The sequence below is a fragment of the Arvicanthis niloticus genome, chromosome 21 (assembly GCF_011762505.2).
Source record: "Arvicanthis niloticus isolate mArvNil1 chromosome 21, mArvNil1.pat.X, whole genome shotgun sequence".
In the NCBI taxonomy this organism is placed as follows: Eukaryota; Metazoa; Chordata; class Mammalia; order Rodentia; family Muridae; genus Arvicanthis; species Arvicanthis niloticus.
Genome location: NC_047678.1, coordinates 16,527,814 through 16,546,425, shown reverse-complemented (window position 1 = coordinate 16,546,425; position 18,612 = coordinate 16,527,814). Strand labels below are relative to the sequence as shown.

At 39.2% G+C, this 18,612-nt stretch overlaps 1 protein-coding gene across 1 annotated transcript in view; it reads right to left on the bottom strand.

Moving 5' to 3' along the window:
• Xrn1 (5'-3' exoribonuclease 1) overlaps nt 1-18,612 on the bottom strand; it is a 97,705-nt gene that overhangs the window by 6,373 nt on the left and 72,720 nt on the right. Inside the window, exons 32-37 of the mRNA XM_034483748.2 lie at nt 18,478-18,573; nt 10,957-11,065; nt 7,436-7,497; nt 4,849-4,959; nt 4,570-4,695; nt 3,730-3,889 (exon numbers count right to left, since the gene is read on the bottom strand). Coding sequence (XP_034339639.1) covers nt 3,730-3,889; nt 4,570-4,695; nt 4,849-4,959; nt 7,436-7,497; nt 10,957-11,065; nt 18,478-18,573 — 664 coding nt within the window. The remainder of the gene's footprint in view (nt 1-3,729; nt 3,890-4,569; nt 4,696-4,848; nt 4,960-7,435; nt 7,498-10,956; nt 11,066-18,477; nt 18,574-18,612) is intronic.

Here is an 18,612-nt window from a genome sequence, read left to right as displayed (position 1 = left end):
TAGAGCCTTGAAGCAAAGAGACTAAACATCTGGGCCTGGTGGTGCAGATCCCTAATTCTAGGTATTTAGGAAGCTGAGGCAGGAAGATCATGAGTTCAAGGACAACCTGGACAACTTAATGAGACCTCAGAAGCAAAGTAAAAAGGGGGTGGAGTAGACTACTTGTCTAGCTTGCTTGAGGCCTCCAAGCTCAATCCCCAATAGTGAGTGCTTTACAAAATAAAAGGGGGAGGAGTGTAAAGTGACCTTGCCTAAAGAAACAGAGCCAGTTGGCTATATGACACAGGCTAGATTCTCAGCTACTTAAGTTCTTCACATTTTCAAAATTAAGTAAAATATACTTGGTTTTGAAATTTATCCATTTTGCTTAAAAATTATTTTGATCTATTTCAGGAACATGTCTATCACTATTATAAATATGTAATCAATTTCTAATAGCTTTTGAGGGCCAGTGGGATCTGCAGTGGTTAGAGCCACCTGCTGACAAGTCTGAAGATCTAAATCTGAGTCCCAAATTATATGGTGGAAGAAGGGGAATGATTGCCATGAGCTGTCCTGATTTCCAAATGGCATAATGACATGTGTGTGACCCTACCCCACAGTAAATAAATATAAAGTATTTTTTAAATTCCATTAAAAAGGAAAGCACTGGGCTGGAGAGATGGCTCAGTGGTTAAGAGCACTGACTACTCTTCCAGAGGTCCTACGTTCAATTCCCAGCAACCACACGGTGGCTCACAACCAATGGAATCCTCTTCTGGTGCGTCTGAAGACAGCTACAGTGTACTCATAAAATAAATAAATTAATTAAAAAAAGAGAAAGCATCATATCTCACCATAAAAATATAATTTTTTAAAGACAGGGGTTTCTCTATGTAACCCTGGAGGTCCTGAAACTCACTATGTAGACTCAAATTCAGAGATACACTTGCCCCTGTCTCCAAGTGCTGGGATTAAAGACGTGCCACTAAACTTGGCTCCTAATAGTCTTTAAAATTATTAATTATCCAATATTTACTGGTGTACTGGCTGGTTTTGTGTGTCAACTTGACACAAGCTGCAGTTATCACAGAGAAAGGAGCCTCCCTTGAGGCACTGTCTCCAGGAGATCCAGCTGTAAGGCATTTTCTCAATTAGTGATCATTGTGGGTGGTGCCATCCCTGGGCTGGTAGTCCTGGGATCTATAAGAAAGCAAGCTGAGCAAGCCAGGGGAAGCAGGCCAGTAAGTAACATCCCTCCATGGCCTCAGCTCCTGCTTCCTGACCTGCTTGAGTTCCAGTCCTGACTTCCTTTGCTGATGAACAGCAATATGGAAGTGTAAGCTGAATAAACCCTTTCCTCTCCAGCTTGCTTCTTGGTCAAGATGTTTGTACAGGAATAGAAACCCTGACTAAGACAACTGGTGTATGTTGGAACTAGGCACTGCTTTGGGTCCTGATTTCGATCCTTAATAACTTTAGACTGAATAACTCAAAACTTTTTTTTTTTTTTTAAATACTGTGAGGAACTTGTGTTCAAATTCAGTTTTGTTGGAAGCATTCTTCCTAGTCAGTTTTTGGCAGACTACTGCATAAGTGCAGTATTAAATGTAAGGGTCTAAGGTGCAGGAACAATGTGTGTACTGTCATCCAGCACTGAACTACATGCTACACTGTAAGTGTCACTTTCAGTGCACACCCCTGCTAATGCTTTTCAATTGATTTACAGCTTTTTCTGCTTTTATACTGGTTATTTTAATACTGATATCAATTGATAGCATCTATGATAGATTGGACAATGCAATTTTGTTTATATATTAATATCACAAGTTATTTGTAATGATTGTGGTTATTGTATAAATTGGAAAGATTTTTAGAAAAGTTAAAAATGTATTTAGCACGTACATAATCATTTTTAAATTATGAAGGAAAGAGGATATGATATTCTTTTTTTTAATAGTTAAGAGACTTTATTCTAATAGCTATAATTATAGTGCTTGTTGAAATGAAAACTGAAAGCAAGAATACAAAACAGTTGATTACTAATTGTGGTGATATTCTCTTAAGGTTTGCATATATATTTGTAATAGTTTAAGCTATCATAAGAAGATGTACAGCTTACAAATATTTAATTACATACACAAGCAATAAAATGTTTGAATAGACTCCAATTATGTAGCTTGGGCTAGCCTTGAACTCATTTTAGGTCCTCAAGTGCTAGGATTAAAGGTGCACATAACCAAACCTGGCCTTTAATCGCACTGGGGGAGCACTGGCAGGTGGAGCTCTGTGAATTCAAGGCCAGTCTTATCTACACAGTGAGTTCCAGGTTAGCTGTTAGACCATTAGTACATTGTAAGACTGTCTCAACAACAACAACAACAACAACAACAACAACAACAACAACAACAACAACAACACCCAACAACAAAAACCCACCATCACCACCACCAACAAAAACCCCCTAAAACAACAACAAAAACCAAACCAGTAACAAAAAAACCAAAAAACAAACAAACAAACAAACTAAAGCGAAGCAAAGCAAGGCAGCTGGTCTATGCCTGCAATTCCAGCATTGAGCTTCACCTCCACAGTAAGACTCTCTCTTAAAAAGATGAAAGACAAAAACACATAAAAATAAAATAAAGCAAAACAAAAGGTTTATTAACAAAATTATCATTATTATTATTTTAAACTGCAGATATGTATTGCTATGTACCCAAAGCTTAACAGGAACTCATTATGGGGCAGGCTGGCCTTAGGCTCATGACAGTTCTTCTGCATTAGCCTCCTAAGGGCAGAGACTGCATGTGTGAGACACCTGGCCAGGCTTCAAAGTGTAGCTATTTGTTTGTTTACTTAATTTTTTAAAGCTTTGTTGAGGTGATTTTAAAGTGTGTGTGTGTGTCTACCTATGGGTTTATGAGCGTGAGGGCAGTCCATGAGGAGGTAAGAGGTATGGGATCCCCTTGAGCTGGAGCTGTATCTGGATGTTAACCACCTCACGTGGCTGGTGGGAGCTAAAGTCTGTCTGGTTCTCTCTTAACCCTGAGCCATCTCTCTAGCCCTATGTCTTCTTTATGTGTGTGTGCACACGGAGGTCAGAGTAGCATGTAGGTTATTCTCCAGTGTCATTGTCTATTCCTTTGAGGCAGGGTCTTTCCTTAAACCTGGGCTTGATTTTCTTGGATAGAAGACAGCAATTCTCTCACTGCATCTATAGTAGCTGGAATAACAGGTATTCATGGGCTACCTGGCTTGTTATATGTTTGCTGTGTATGTGAATGCTGGTCTTCATGTGGCAAGCATTTTTTTTTTAAAGATTTATTGATTTCATATGAGTACACTACAGCTGTCTTCAGACACACCAGAAGAGGGTATTGGATCCTATTACAGATGGTTGTGAGCCACCATGTGGTTGCTGGGAATTGAACTCAGAACCTCTGAAAGAGCAGTCAGTGCTCTTAACCACTAAGCCATCTCTCCAGCCCTGTGGCAAGTATTCTTAACTTGTTGAGCTACTTCTCCAGCCCGTAGTTTTAAAAAAAACAAATGGATTTGGTGAGATGGCTTAACTGGTAAAGGTGATTGTTGGAGGACACACACAGTGGAAGGAGAGAATTGACTATTCCAAGTTATCTTCTGATCACCATGTGTGCTACACACACACACACACTTTTCAAAGGAACCACATGAACCAAGCTTTTGGAAATGATACTCACTATTGGTAACAGGAATTAACTTACTTACCCAGCTTCTTACTTGGCTTAGGATGCGATGATAGTCCATGGTCATCTCTTCTACTAGAAGAAACAGGGACTTCATTATCAAATTTCTTCATATCGTTCTTACTGTCTGTTGTGTCAGGGCTATCAATTTTCAGAATTTCTTTAAGCATCCGTGTTCCTTTCTTTTTCGCAAATGATCCATAGGTAGGTGGGAGAGAAGAGAATAAACATTAGACTCAGGTAGCTTATTCATTGTTCTTGATTTTCTGAATTTCTCCCTCTTCTGTTGAGCTAGACAAGAGCTCTATCTAGTACTGAGTAGTGAGTTGTCTCCCCAGCCTTTGCTCTTTCTTTTAAAGAGTTCCTGCTGTTAACAATTAAAATGCTTGGGCTGGAGAGATGGCTCCAAGAGGTCCTGAGTTCATTTCCCAGCAACCACATGGTGGCTCACAACCATTTGTAATGGCATCTGATGCCCTCTTCTGGTGTGTCTGAAGACAGCTACAGTGTACTCATATACATAAAATAATAATTCTTTAAAAAAATTAAGCCGCTTACTGAATTCATCTAAGACAATTAGATTGTCAAAGGCTGAATATACTCAGATTTCAAAGTAATATTTATCCTATTTAACTTCTAACCTATTTAACAATAGCAGTGTTTAAAGAGCAGGGCTCTGTGGTCTAACGGGAAAACAAAAACAAAACCCCACAAAAACAACAACATAAGAATGGCTAAACTGCTCCAAGCAACCCTGGCTCTCCTCACTTGATGACCAGTGACACGAGGTACCACCCAAGAGGAGACAGACGGTTTGACCAGATGCATGGGGCGCACACGTGAGGCTGCTGAACACACGAACCATAGCAAAGGACTGTGGCGACAGATGCTCCCCCTCCTCTGGAGGCTCTCCATGATGAGGTGACTGTGCTTCACTCTCCTTAGAGATAGTCAAAGATGCTAAAAAGTTCTCAATTTCAGACTGAGGCTAGAAGAATAAATATGTGTAAAGATAAAAGTAGAAAGTAGCAAAAAGCTAGATTTTACTCTAAAAAAATTCAACTTTTAGTCAACCATTTTCCTAGATGTGAAAGTTTGAGAAGAGACAGTGGATAAAGGGTTTACTTATTTATTTTCTTACCTTATGAGCTGCATTTGGGTAACTAGTTACAACCTTCTGGGCTTCTGAAGTTCCTGGACTTTCATTTCTCTTCAATAGTTTAATATTACATCTGGCAGACCCTCCAGAAGTCTGTAAGAAAGAATAAGTTTCTTGTGCTAGTAAATTTATAGTTACTATTTAATAATATTCTATATAAATTCAGCAAAATATTCTATGTACTGCATTCTCTCTCTTGTTTGTAGGTGTTTTACCTGCATGTATGTCTGTATATGCTATGTAAATAAGGAACTGAACCCAGGTCCTGTGGAAGGCCAGACAATGCTCTCAACCAGTGAGCAAACTCTCCAGCCCCAAGAACTGCTTTCTCTTGATGCCATAAGGAAAAAAGGGATAAGAGGGACTAATAACTTGAATAGGGAAAATTATTATTTTCATTAACCTGTAAGTAAGATTTAGATTTCTTTCAATTTTGAATATAGATAATAACCACTGATATGGTTTGTATATTTTTGCTCTCCCACCTCAATGGAGATAACCAGCTTCAGATGAAGTCATGTGGTAGAACTCTCATGATGGGATGAACAATTTCAAAAGGAGAAAAAAGTCTGGAGAGATGGCTCAGAGGTTGAGAGCATTAATTGCTCTTGCAGAGGTCCTGAGTTCAGTTCCCAGCGACCACATGGTGGCTCACAACCATCTGTAATGGGATCTGGTGTCCTCCTCTGGCATGCAGGCATATATGCCAGCAGAACACTGTACATAATAAATAAATAAAGAAAACAGCCCTTTCTTTCTAACCGGTCAGAATTTAAGACAGGAGCTTCTACCTAAGATCAAGAAGAAAACAGGACACAGGATCTTACCAGATCCTAACTGTATTTCAGTAGTTATTTCTCTCAAACCTATGTATCTTATGTTACTACTAAAAGCATTATTTTGGCTGGGTGTAGTGGCACACACCTCTAATCTTGGTACTGTTTTGAAGGTAGAGGCAGAAGGATGAGGAGTTTAAGGCTACCCTAAGTGAGTTAAGAGACCAACTTGTGCTACATGACAACTTATCTAAAAAATATTTGATCCCAAGTCTGGCCACTTTTTGTTTTTTGCAATGGCATAACTGAACCAGGGCTTTTCACACAGCAGAGAAGTGCTCATCACAGAGGGATGTTCCCAACCCAAGAGATCCGTTAAAAATGTTTGTTAAAGTATGGTATGTATGCATTAAGATATACATAATTATGCATGCCAGACTCTTTGATTCTTACCTCACACATCGACATGCTCCCTGTTAAAAACTAGAGACTGTAAAACAAATAAAAGTATGACCTTAGCTCCTCCCATTCTAACTCTATACAGTTTGGCTTTTTAAACTTTGCTACTGGTGTATATTAATTTAGATTCTTGTAAGCTTCAGGGAATCTCCTAGAGTCCTCCTCACAGTCAAATGGACTCAATTTGACTAAGTACTGTCAATTAACAGCCTGTTTCCCTCTACACTTGCCCATTCCTGAGGGTAGGATCTATTTCCCTTTCCCTAGTCTTGGGACAGTGCCCCCTCTCCCAACTCCTCCTCCAACTCTCAAGACCATGGGCCTAAGAATTTCAAATATACACCAAAAAAAAAAAAAATTTTTTTTTTCCTTCCTAAAACTCCTATCTTCTGCTCCAGGTATTCCCTCAGAACCTGCATCCAGGAAAGCTCCACAGGTACTTGGGCCTAACTTCAGACTGCTTCAGTCTGGACCACAGAAAAAAAACAGCTCTTCCTGAACTTCACCAACATTCCAGATTTTTGCTCACTCCCAATAAACAAAACTGCACCCCAATGTCAACAAGAAGTACTCATGGCCAATCAGAGTCCCTTATTTATTTATAATCAACACAAGGCTGGGATATTTGATCCCAAGGACAAGGGTCCAGGTGCAAATTTTATATATCAAAGCAAACTTGGCTTCCTGGTCCTCTCAGTCCTTACCTGGCATACCCTGCCCCCAACCCTGAATTTTCCAGCCCAGGGGCTGGTTGTCCTTCCCTCGGAGACTCTTCCCTATGTAATCCAAACACCTTGGTCTCTCACCCCGCTCCCCCCTTCTTTCTCAGCTCCAGCTTTCCCTCTTTCTCCTCCCCACTCCCTATGGTAACTTCCCTGGCCTCATCCACAAGGCCAGTGAACTCATCTGCCTGAGAACAAATTTCCAATAAACCTGCCTTTAAAATATTCTAATCTGGCTTGAATTGGCTCATTTCTCCAGTGGAGAAATAACCTATCAGTATGTACAAACAGATAATCCCACATATTTTATATTCCGTGAGAAGAGATCTAAGTAACCAATAGTTTATTTCTGTTTTAGAGATAAAGAAGTTGAGGTCGTTAAGAATTGCTCAAGACCATTCAACTGTTTAAGTGTTAAAACAAGGATGACAGATGACTCTATTCTGAACTGTGGACTCCAGCTGTATTACCATCCATCCAAATGACAGATGACTATGATATTCACTGCATTCCTTATGGGCTTATGAGAAGGCCGCAAAATTCACTAGATGCTATACAACAACCAAGTGCATAAAAAAAATCCAGCTGTTAAAAAGGTCAAAGAAAAATTACCTGTTTATTAGACAACTTTTGATTCTGACACTCAGCTTTAGGACTCTTGTATTCTTCCTTAACTAGAGACAAGAAAACAGAAAATTCAGAAGATGAAAGTGCTTACTAAACACCAGTTAAGTTCATCAAGTATTCACTATAGTAAAACAGCATTTAAAGGGTTTCAAGGAGTACAGTTTCCTCCTGTGTCTGTGCCTCCCTCTCCCCGTCCCTTCTCCCTGCTGTCAATGCTGAGATCAAACCTAGGTGCTGGTAATTCTAGGAAAGTGCTCCAACACTGAGCATAGCCCTAAATGAGAAGACATACAAACTGAAGAAATTTATAATCCATCTGAGACAGAGAAAGATAATTGTAGATAATCAGATGGAAATGGAAAGTGGGCTTTGTCATCTGAATTGGGCCTTGAAAGGATATGATAGATTCCCTAAGCACAAAAGAGGAGGCTTAGAATTCTAGGGGGAAAAAAAGATTTTGAGAAAAGGCATGAAAGCAGAAAGAAATGTAATGGGTCAGCTGGGGGGTGGGTAGGAATGATATTGAGCTCACTAGAACTACAGGAGCAGGTGAGTCATACTCTGGAAGACAGTGACACATAGAACTAGGTTGTAGGCAATGGGAAGGCACAGAAAGGTAATCTGATCAGAAGTGTGATTTAGTGAGATTAATTTATGAGCAATACACTACTGGCTAGATAAAAGGAGAGTAAGAGACAGATAAGAAAGTTCTTTAAAGTTTTATTTTTGAAGCTGGGTGGTGTGCACCTTTAATCCCAACACTGGGAGGCAGAGACAGAGGCAGGCAGATCTGAATTCGAGGCCAGCCTGGGTCAACGCTACACAGAGAAACCCTCTGTCAAAACCACAATGATAAAAAACAAAACCAAAAAAACTAAAAATAATTAACCAACCAACCATCCCCCACAACCAAAAAAAGTGTTTTGAGTTTGTAAATGTATGAGATATATATATATATATATATATATATATCATGCACATAAACATGTATATGTGGTATATATCATATATAAACCTAAACACATATACATAAATATGTATCAGATATACACACATATATATGCACACACATACATAAACATGTGCATGGAGGCCAGATGTCAATAATGGGTTTCTTCCTTATCATTTCCCATTTTACTTTTTGGATAGGGCTTCTCATTGAACCTGGAGTTTACCCATTCAGCTAGACTGGCAGCCAATGAGCCCCAGGGATCTGCCTGTCTCCAGCCTTAGCTCCCCTCTGTGGTGGAATTACAGACAGAGGTCTTGGCACTTAGCTTCAACAGGTGTGCTGAGGATCTGAAGTCAGGTTTTACTGTTTGATTTTGAGACAGATTTTGAGAGGTTTTGCTCTGTATCCTGGTTTGTTCTGGAAATCACTATGTAGCTCAAGGCTGTCCTTGAACTTGTGGCAGGGTCGTCCTGATTCCATTCTTCAGAATGCTGGGATTATGGGTGTATACCATCTTACTATTCCTGTTAAGGGGAAGTTACATGACAATGGGGGAAATAAAAACTTGAGAGAATATCTTTATAAGATTTAGGCAATGAAAAGCTAAACAGATGAAGGAGATGCAAAGGACAGCAGTTAGTGTGCAATCTACTGCTGTATCACATACACTAGGTTTTATAGTTGTGTTATAACTCATCTTCAACTCCTTACCACTGGACAGTTTGTTAAGCCAGTGTGGAGAGGGAAGAATAAAAGTCTGGGCATGGTGACACATGGCCCTGGCCCTGGCATTTAGGTAGTGGGAGCAGGTGGGTCAGCAGTTCAAAGTCATCTGTAGGTACATAGTGAGGTCCTCACCAGCCTGGGCTAAGGGAGCCCATGTTAAACACCACCAATAAAAACCACAGCGAGCAGCAAAAAACAGGTGAGAAGAGAGGGGGCGCAGATACAAGAGAAGCAGACGAAGAGGGTAGCAGGACATGAGAAGGAAATAGAAGACAAGAAGGAAAAAAAGGAATGAAGGAAGGCAGGACAGAAAGTAATCTTATAAAAAGGAATTGAAAATGCTAGGACATACAGTTGGTAAGCCTTTGTTGAGATATAAAATCCTCATAGTAACCTACATCACTGTATAAAACAATCTCAGGAAACATTTTAGTGCATTTTCATTAAATGCACAATTTTTAGCTGATGCATGGGGAGGGTAGATAAAATAAGGTTGGATTTGATTTGTGTGTGTTGTATGCATGTGTGGAAATATCTGCCTGGTGGATATGAGGTACTAATCCTCACAACGGAAAAGAAGAAAGGAAGAAGAAAGGAAGAGAGAGAAGGGGAAAGAGAGAGGGAGGGAAGGAGAAAGGAAGGAAAGGAAAGAAAAAAAAAACAGAAGGAAGAGAGAAAATAAGAAATATTTAACAAAATTTAGCTCCTCCTAGGTAAAAATAAGAATTGAAAAAAATATGGTTTTTCCTCACCAAATAGAGGACATTAAACCCATAGGTAAAAATAACATGTGATCGTAAAGGACAGAAAGGTTACCGCTTAAGATCAAGGTTAGGACTGCTTGTCTTTAAAAACAAAAAATTAACATAGTCTCATCAATAGTAGTATCATAAAGAATAATGCAGGAATAAATTCAACAAAACTGGTCTAAGGATTGTGTTCTGTAAATGGAAAGACATCAGTGGAAAAAATCAGAAAGAACTATATAAATGGAAAGACATTTGTGTTCACAGGCAGGGGAACAGTGCAGTGTTGAAGACACTCCATCCAATGTGATCTATAAAAATTCCAGGCAGTTTTTGCAGAAATAGATTAATTATGAAAAATTCATATGGAAATAAAAAGACCCAGAATAAATGAAACTATCCTGAAAGACAAACAAAGCTGGGTGACTCAAAACTGTTTGATTTCTATACTAATGCTGCAGTAAGGAAGACAGCATGCTGTGTGTATAGATGTGTATAGATCAGCAGATTGGACTGGAGGCCTGAACTGACCACAAAGATGTCTAGTCAACTGACTTTTAGGAAGGGTACCAGGAGAATGCAATGTGCTGCAACAACTGGGCATCTACTTACAGGAATATTAACCTTCCCCTTCCCCATTGCTGTAGACCTTAAAGTGATGGGTTTATTTGTAATTCTGTCTGTCTCTGTATGTGTGGGCATGTGCATGACATGGCATACAGGTCGATCAGAGGATAACTTTGGAGGTTGTTTCCCTCCTTCCACCATGTGTGTCTTGGGGATTGAACTCAAGTTGCCAGGCTTGAACGGCAAGAGCCTTTACCTGCTGGGCCATTTCATTTGCCTGATGAATTTATTTTAAAGTATATGTTACATTTCAACAAAGCTATTTGTTTAAAAAAAAAAAAACAAACAAAAAAAAACAACAACCAACCAACCAACCAACCAACCAACCAACTAACCAACCAACCTCAACCAAAAAAAAAAAAAAAAAAAAAAAACCCAAAGCCCAAAACAACAACAACAACAAAACCCAACAAAAGGAAGATAGCACATAAACACTTTTCTACCTTAAAACTTACATTTTCGGTGAGAGTCATGTTTTCTTTGCTGATGTCTGACACTGTGGTCATTAAAGCCAGATTTTTGAGGTTCAGTTACTTGACTTATTTCTTGAGGTAGAAGTGCACCCTGAAAGTTAAAATTCTCAAAAATCAATTAAACAAAACCTTAATATAACTTCAAAAACTTTCAAAATTAATTTAATAAATTGTTACACAACTTTTTAGAAAAAGATACAAAAAACTATATAGAATTTAAAAAACTACTCAAAAACCCCTTTGGAAATAAGAATCACTAATATAATGGCCATGATACTCCAGGATTCCCCTATATGTTTGTTAGAAAGCAAGGTAAATAAAACACAAGTACCTTCCCAAAATTCTCTTCTCAATAGAAACAATTTAATATAACTTTGTTTGAAGTTAACGAATACAGAAACTAAAGAAAGCACTAAATTTTGAATGTTTCTTCATTAATAGAAACTTCTCTAAATCTTTTAAAAATATTTCCATTATTTTGTGTGTATGGGTGTTTTGCCTACATGTCTGTCTGTCTGTCTGTGTACCATACGTGTACCTGGTGGCTGAGGAGGTCAGTAGAGGGCATTGGATCCCCTGGAACTGAATTACAGATGGTTTTGATCCACCCTGTGGATGGATCCTGGCAACCAAACCCAGGTCCTCTACAAGAACAGCAAGTGCTCTTAACTACTGACCTTTCTCTCTCCAGGCCCCTAGAAATGTCTCTAAGAATTTCTCTAGACTCACTTCAAGACAAACAGATGTTTAGTGTAAGTGGAGGTAAGGAGCAGGTGGGTGTAACAAAAGCACAAGGCTGGACACATGCCCTCACCTCCATTATTATCTTGACTTATTGATGTTGACAACATGTACATGTTTACACACTGATGTCCTCATGCCTTCCTCAAATACTGCTCTACTTCTCAATATAATTTTTTTTGACAAGGTTTTTTACTGAACCTGGATACCATCATTTTATCTACACTTGACTGGCCAGCAAACCCCTAGTATGTGCCTGTCTCCAAAACCCCAGTGCTGTGGCTACGGACATCTGACACGATGCCTGGATTTTAGTTGAGTACTGAGGATCCAAATTCATATCCAAGCACCTTACCCACCGAGCCAACTCTCCAATGTTAAGATCTTTTGTTTGTTGTAAAGAAGAGAAAGCCAGAGGGCAAAAAGAAACAACTGGCTATAGATGAATCTGCAAGAAGTAAAAGCAGAGGCTGGAGAGATTTAATACAAAGTAATTTTCATCATTTTGCTTTTGGCAAGCCCTATTTATCTTCAATTCTGGGCACATTCAAATTCCCATTGGGTACAAAGGAACTCAAAATCCTTCTGCTGTCCTATCTGAGCTTGCTTCAAAGTCCTTGTGATATATGCCAGAGCTGGAAAAACTCAGTGAGCTCACAGGAACAGGAAGCCAGGCTCTTCAGTCCTTTTTTTTCTTTTTTATCTTTCCAATTCTTTATTTTTTCAGTTATCAGAATTATCATTACTATTATATTTTATGAAATAAGGAATAAAACCACAATCATTAAAGAAAATGTATAGTCTCCAAGAATCCTGATATCTCTTATAAAGTATAAACTACTCATAATATCTTGTTATTTTTAAAAGAAGCATATAGCATACGGACAAACTGTATATGCAGGCAAAATTGGAAAGCTCTGATCTGCTTTTTTACCTTCTGTTTACCCAGTATTGGCTTTTCTTTTGTGGATTGTACTTTGTTATTGTTTCATTTTCTCATATAATTGATGTTTGGGAGGAAATGCTGCATTTTTGTTAAATCCAAAATAAAACTTACATGATTTTCTTCAGATCCAATATCTTGATATCTACTTTTAGTCATTGAATCTCCTATATTTGCTTCTGATATGAACAAAAAAGTTGAATTTTCAAATACTGTCTATGAGAATTTTGAATATAAAAACTCATACCTATTAAAAATTAACAAGAATTGAAAAGTAAAGGAATCTCTTTTAAATAAACCTTATAATTAAATCATAATTTTGGGCAAAAATTCACGTAATTGGGTTTAATGCCTTGCTTTTTCTTTGACTATTTGTGTTTATTGTATTGCTTGTTCCTTGACTATTTGCATCTATTGTATTGCTAGTCCCTCAACCTAGAACTGACCTTAATACATGCATGTAATCAAAATGGTATAAAAGCATAAAGGAGAAGAGGGGGAGATGGGATAGGGGGTTCTAGGGAGGGGAAATGGGGAAAGGGGATGACATCTGTATTGTAAATAAAGAAAATATCCAATTAAAAAAAAAAAGACTAGTAAACATGTATTAAGTCAGGTCCTTCATTCCTTAACAGTTACATGGCATGAGACTCCACCATCAGAGCAAGATGCCTGGAGAGCTTTTGGAAACAGCAGTGCTTTCTGAGGGGCTTTGGGCCTAAGGAAGTTAACTAGAACAGAAGGACCAATAGACAGGCATAAAAAAATATTGTGTGTGTGTGTGTATTACTGCCAGGTACGTTAAATGCATTTTGCTTCCGTTATCTCAATTTCAGTATAGTAATGGCACCAACTTACATATAAATAAACTGAAGTCCAAAAGTGATAATTTCCTTGAAGAATTACTGATATTTGAGCTCCAAAATTTAAGTTTAAAGTACTTAAAAAAACAAATATATAATTCTATATCGAAAGCAAATACTGTAGTTGTGAATAGTTCTTTGGGTCATCAAAAAGCCAACTTACTAGTTATGTGTGTGTGTGCATGTGGTGAAATCGCAGGTGGCTGTGAGCTGCCTGATGTGGGCACTAGGAACCAAACCTGGGTGTTCTGAACAGTAGTGCCCAGTCTTAACTGCCTGGCTGCTGCTCCAGCACCCTCGCTGATGTTTCTGTAAAGATATTTATGTTGGGCACACTGCTATATTTTACTAATGAATGCTTGAATTTTTGTATTTTTTTTTTTTTTTTTTTTAACTTTTGGTGAGTTCTCTAGAATTTACTTAAGCTCAGTTTCTCTCCTCTTCACTCTCTCTCTCTTTCCTTCCTTCCTTCTCTTCTTCCTCTTTCTCCTCCTCTTCCTCCTCTTCTTCCTCCCCCTCTTCTTTTTTGGTTTTCTGAGAAGGGGTTTCTCTGGGCAGCCTTGGCTGTCTTGGAACTTGCTCTGTACAACAGGCTCTGCCTCCTGAGTGCTGGGATTAAGGGCTTGGGCCATCATCATGCCCAACCAAACTCAGCTTCTTAATATTAATATTTCATGAGTTTAAAAGTGACTTATGTAGCTCTCTCTTCTTGGGATATACAAGAGACAGGCAAACATGGCTGTGTTTAGCTGAAATGGGTTGTATCTAGAAAGATTTAGCAGTAAAGGAGGAAAGCATATTCTAAGTGGAAAGAACAACAGAACACACAATCCCAAATGAAAATCATTTGTGCGAAATGCAGAGTAAAGGGTGAAATCTAATTGACAACATTATTTTATCAGATAGCTGGACATTTATTTATGTGAATTAGTATGGTCACATTATTGGACCAGAGTTCCCAGAGGTTTTTGGTCTTAGAGAAAGAATTCAAAGCAGAACAATAACAATAACAATAACAATAACAGGTTTGTTAGAGCAAAGCACCAGTGCACTCTTAAGACAGAGAGCAGGCTCAAGAGTCAGTGTCTGTCCTGATGTTTTTCTTGGCCTGAGTTTTTCTTTGGGTCTTGTCCATATATCTCAGACCTTTCCATACATCTAGCAGGGAACTGTTTTATCATGAATGGCATCACAGGGACTGTCATACCACATGGTTAGGTGCATGGTACTGAAGTCACAGGCCAGAGGATGCTTTTAAAAGCCAATTTCTACACCATTGTTTTTGGCCAGTTATTTAATAACTCCTTACTTATCTTCCATATCAACTATAGATTACAAAAAACCTTATGAGTGGGAGGAGTCAGGCTGGAATCCAGTGGTACTGGGCAGGAAGCTCTATATATTCAAAAGTATTAGAGCGACATATTTTTAGGGCTGGCAAAGATCTCAGCAGTCCCCAATGCCTTCATTTTATATGTGTGATCATAGCAGTCCAGAATACTACATTGTATAACTTATGTCATGCAGCCTGCATTCCAGAACTTGAGGTTTAGCACTTACTACAATCTACTGCGACATGGCATAAAGCGGTTTTCAACCCAGAAAATACCTTACTCAATTATGCCTTCAGGCCAATTCAGGTGAAAGGATCATTAAGAGAGATTGCACAACATTATACACAAAGAACTCTAAGTGAAAGATAACGCCAAGCAGAACAAGAGAAGAGGCCAGGTTAGGCCGGGGAAGAAAATCTAAGGGTCTGACTGGGGGAACCATGAAGTCCAATGACTTAGGATCTTGTTACAAAAAGATAACAACAACAACAACAAAAAAGACAACTAAAACTTTCTTATAGGGGTGACAGCATACCAAAGCAGCAGAAAGCCAGTGTGGACAGAAGAGGACAGATGGGAACTCAGCTAGATCTTGGGGGACATAAGTTCTTGATTCCAAGCTTTTGAGACTGTATGCCCAGGTAGTGATGGTGTAGAAACAAGAACAAGAGAAGAGGTGTTAGCTGGGGTTAATTTTGGGACATCTTGAGGTTGATGTGACACATACACTTCTCCTTTTTACAGACTGGCAATACTGGATTAAATACTTAATTAAGAGGTCAGAACCATAGATTATAGATTATTTATACTTGAGAGACAAGTAAGAATCAAAGACATTAGTCAGGCATAAGGGAAAAGGAAAGTTGTTCAGTTCAGTGGAGTGGAATGGTTTTCTAGTGAACTGTTGGAAAAGCAAGAGTTAATATAGAAGGTGTACATGCAAGAATCAGGGAAATGTTTCCACTCACTTACCCACCCACTCACTCATTTTATGAAGCAAGGTCTTGCTGTATTATGTAAGCTGGCCTTGAACTCCTGGGTTAAATGGTTCTTCTTCTGTCTTAGCCTTCTGAACTTCCTAGAGTAGCTGGGACTACAAATGTGTGCCACTGTGCACATACTTTTACAGCCAGTATAGTGGTGCAGACCTATAATCCCAACACTTGGGAGGTAAGACAGGGATCAGGAATTTTAAAATGCCTGTAAAAGTCACCTATGTTTGCTACTTCCAATTCTTTTTCTTTTCTTTCTTTTCAAAAAGACATGTTTGCCATATGTGTCATGCCTGAAGAGACCAGAAGAGGGCGTCACCTCCTCTGCAGCTGATCTAACAGGCAGTTGTGAGGCATCTGGCCTGAGTGCTGGAACAGAACTCAAGTCCTCCGGAAGAGAGCACATATTCTTTATCACTGAGCTGTCTTTGTAGCTCCTTTCCTTTCTCTCCTAAACGCACTCAAATAGTCTTTTACTCCTACCTGTGTGGTGAAACTGTCCTTGTCAAGGTTTCTAAGGACATTAACATGCTAAAATCTATGGTCTCAGTTTTTTGTTGTGGGGGATTAAACCCAGGTCCTCATATATACTAGGTAGGCAGGTACTTTATCACTGAGCAAAACCTTCAGTTCCAGCTTCATTATCCAACAAGCATTAAATTCAAAATTGACCTTTATTTATCCGTATCTGTGCGAGTGCACCTATGTGCGTATTTGCCATGGCATGTTCATGGAGACTGGAGGACAATCTGCAGCAGTTTATTCTTTCCTTCTACCCTACAGGCCATCTTGGGGTCTGAATTCTGGTGACAAAGCTTGGTAGTGGGTGTAGTTACCCACCAAGTTATGTTAAATAATTTCTGAGGTTATTACTATTTCTTAGACACAGTCTTACTATGTAGCTCTGGCTGACCTGGAACTTGATACATAGACAAGGCTGGCCTTGAACTTACAAAGATTCATCTGCCTCTGCTTCCCAAGTACTGGGGTAAAAAGTGTGCACCACCATACACTGCAGTTATTTTTTATTATTTAATTTATTTAACTTATTTTTAATTATGTATGTGCACCACAAGTCAACCTAAGGTTTTATTACTCCTCAGGTGCTGTCCAACTTGTTTTTGAGACAGGGTCTAATTGAGACATGGCTTACCTCTAAGGGTAGGCTGGCTGATCAGTGAGTTCCATGGCTGTGTGTTTCAGCCTCTGGTGTTACAGGCAGGCACTTACAACCTTTATGTAAGTGTTGGAGAACGAACTCAGGTTACCTGACAAGCACTTTACTGACTGTTTTAGTCACTGTTCTACTGCTGTGAGGAGACAACCCGACCGAGGCAATTCTTGTAAAGAGTGTTTAGTTGTGGGGGTTAACCATGCTTTCAGAGGGTCAGGCCACTATTGCCATGGTGGAGAGGAGAGCAGCATACACAGTGCTGGGGCAGTAGCTCAGAGGTACACAGGCAGAGAGAAAGAGAAAACACTGGGCCAGGGGTTTTGAGGCCTTCTGAAAACCTCAAAGTTCATCCCCACCCAGTGACACACTTCCTCCAACAAGGCTACAGGCCCTTCTAATCCTACCAGGTAGTTCCACTTCCTGGTGACTAAGCATTTATACATATCAGCCTACAGGGCCATTCTTATTAAACTACCACATTGAGCAATTTTCTCAGGCTAATGAATTTTTTTTATTTTTTTATGTTTTCGAGATAAGGTTCCAGAGTAGCTGAGGCTGACCTCAAATTCCCTATGTAACTGATCCCAGTGCCTCTTCATCTGTTGGGGTAACAGATATCTATCTATCTATCTATCTATCTATCTATCCATCTATCTATATCTCACCATGAATGGGAGACGTCATTCTTTCACGTATGTAGACATTCTTGTGTGTGTCTGTGTGTATGTACATGCACATGCTTGTGCATGCACGTGAATATGTGCTGGCTCATGTTGTATGTGTGCTCTAGGTGTTTTGCCCACTACTTTATTTTTTGGACAGGGTCTTTTTGAACCTGAGCTCACTGATTCAGCTAGCTTGGCTGAGCAGCAAGCCCCACAGATCCTCCTCTATCTGCCTCTACTGCACTGAGATTCCATGCAGGGACTGGTGCACTGCGCCTGGCCTTTTTCTGTGGCTGCTGAGAATTGGACTCAGGTCCTCATGATTTCACCATGGCACTCTGCCAACCAAGCCAATCTCCCAGTGCCTCTTCTGTCTTGTGTTGAAGGGCCAGGGTTAAACTCATGTAGGGTAAGGAGCTTTGAATCACTGCCTACAGTCCCTGACCTCTTTTTAATCTCTGTCAATGTTTGTTCATATTTAAGAAAGCCCTCTACCAGCATAACATTGTATATTCAAGTGGGGGAAAAATAAGTTAGTGATGCCACTAAGGCCTTTGTTGAATTCAAAATGTAATCATTACAATTTTGTGAACAAGTAAAAATTATGCCCAAACTGATCTCGAAGAGAAGTTATATTCCCATTTACTGGTCCAACTTTATGTATGCCTAAAAGGAATTATGAAAATTCATGATTGAAACTCTCATGAAATTTGGAGAGAAATATAACACTGCAAATGAAAAGAAAACCCCTTTTCTTTAAACTAACTGTCCATCAAACAAAGAATGCTAACCTTCTCTTGTCCCGTTGGCTGCAAGTGTTGGATTTTTCCAGATCCCTGTAGAGATTGCCAAATGTTGCAAAATTCATCATCACCTTTAGCAGGTACCTAGTAAATAAACAAAAATTTATATGAAATATAGTATTA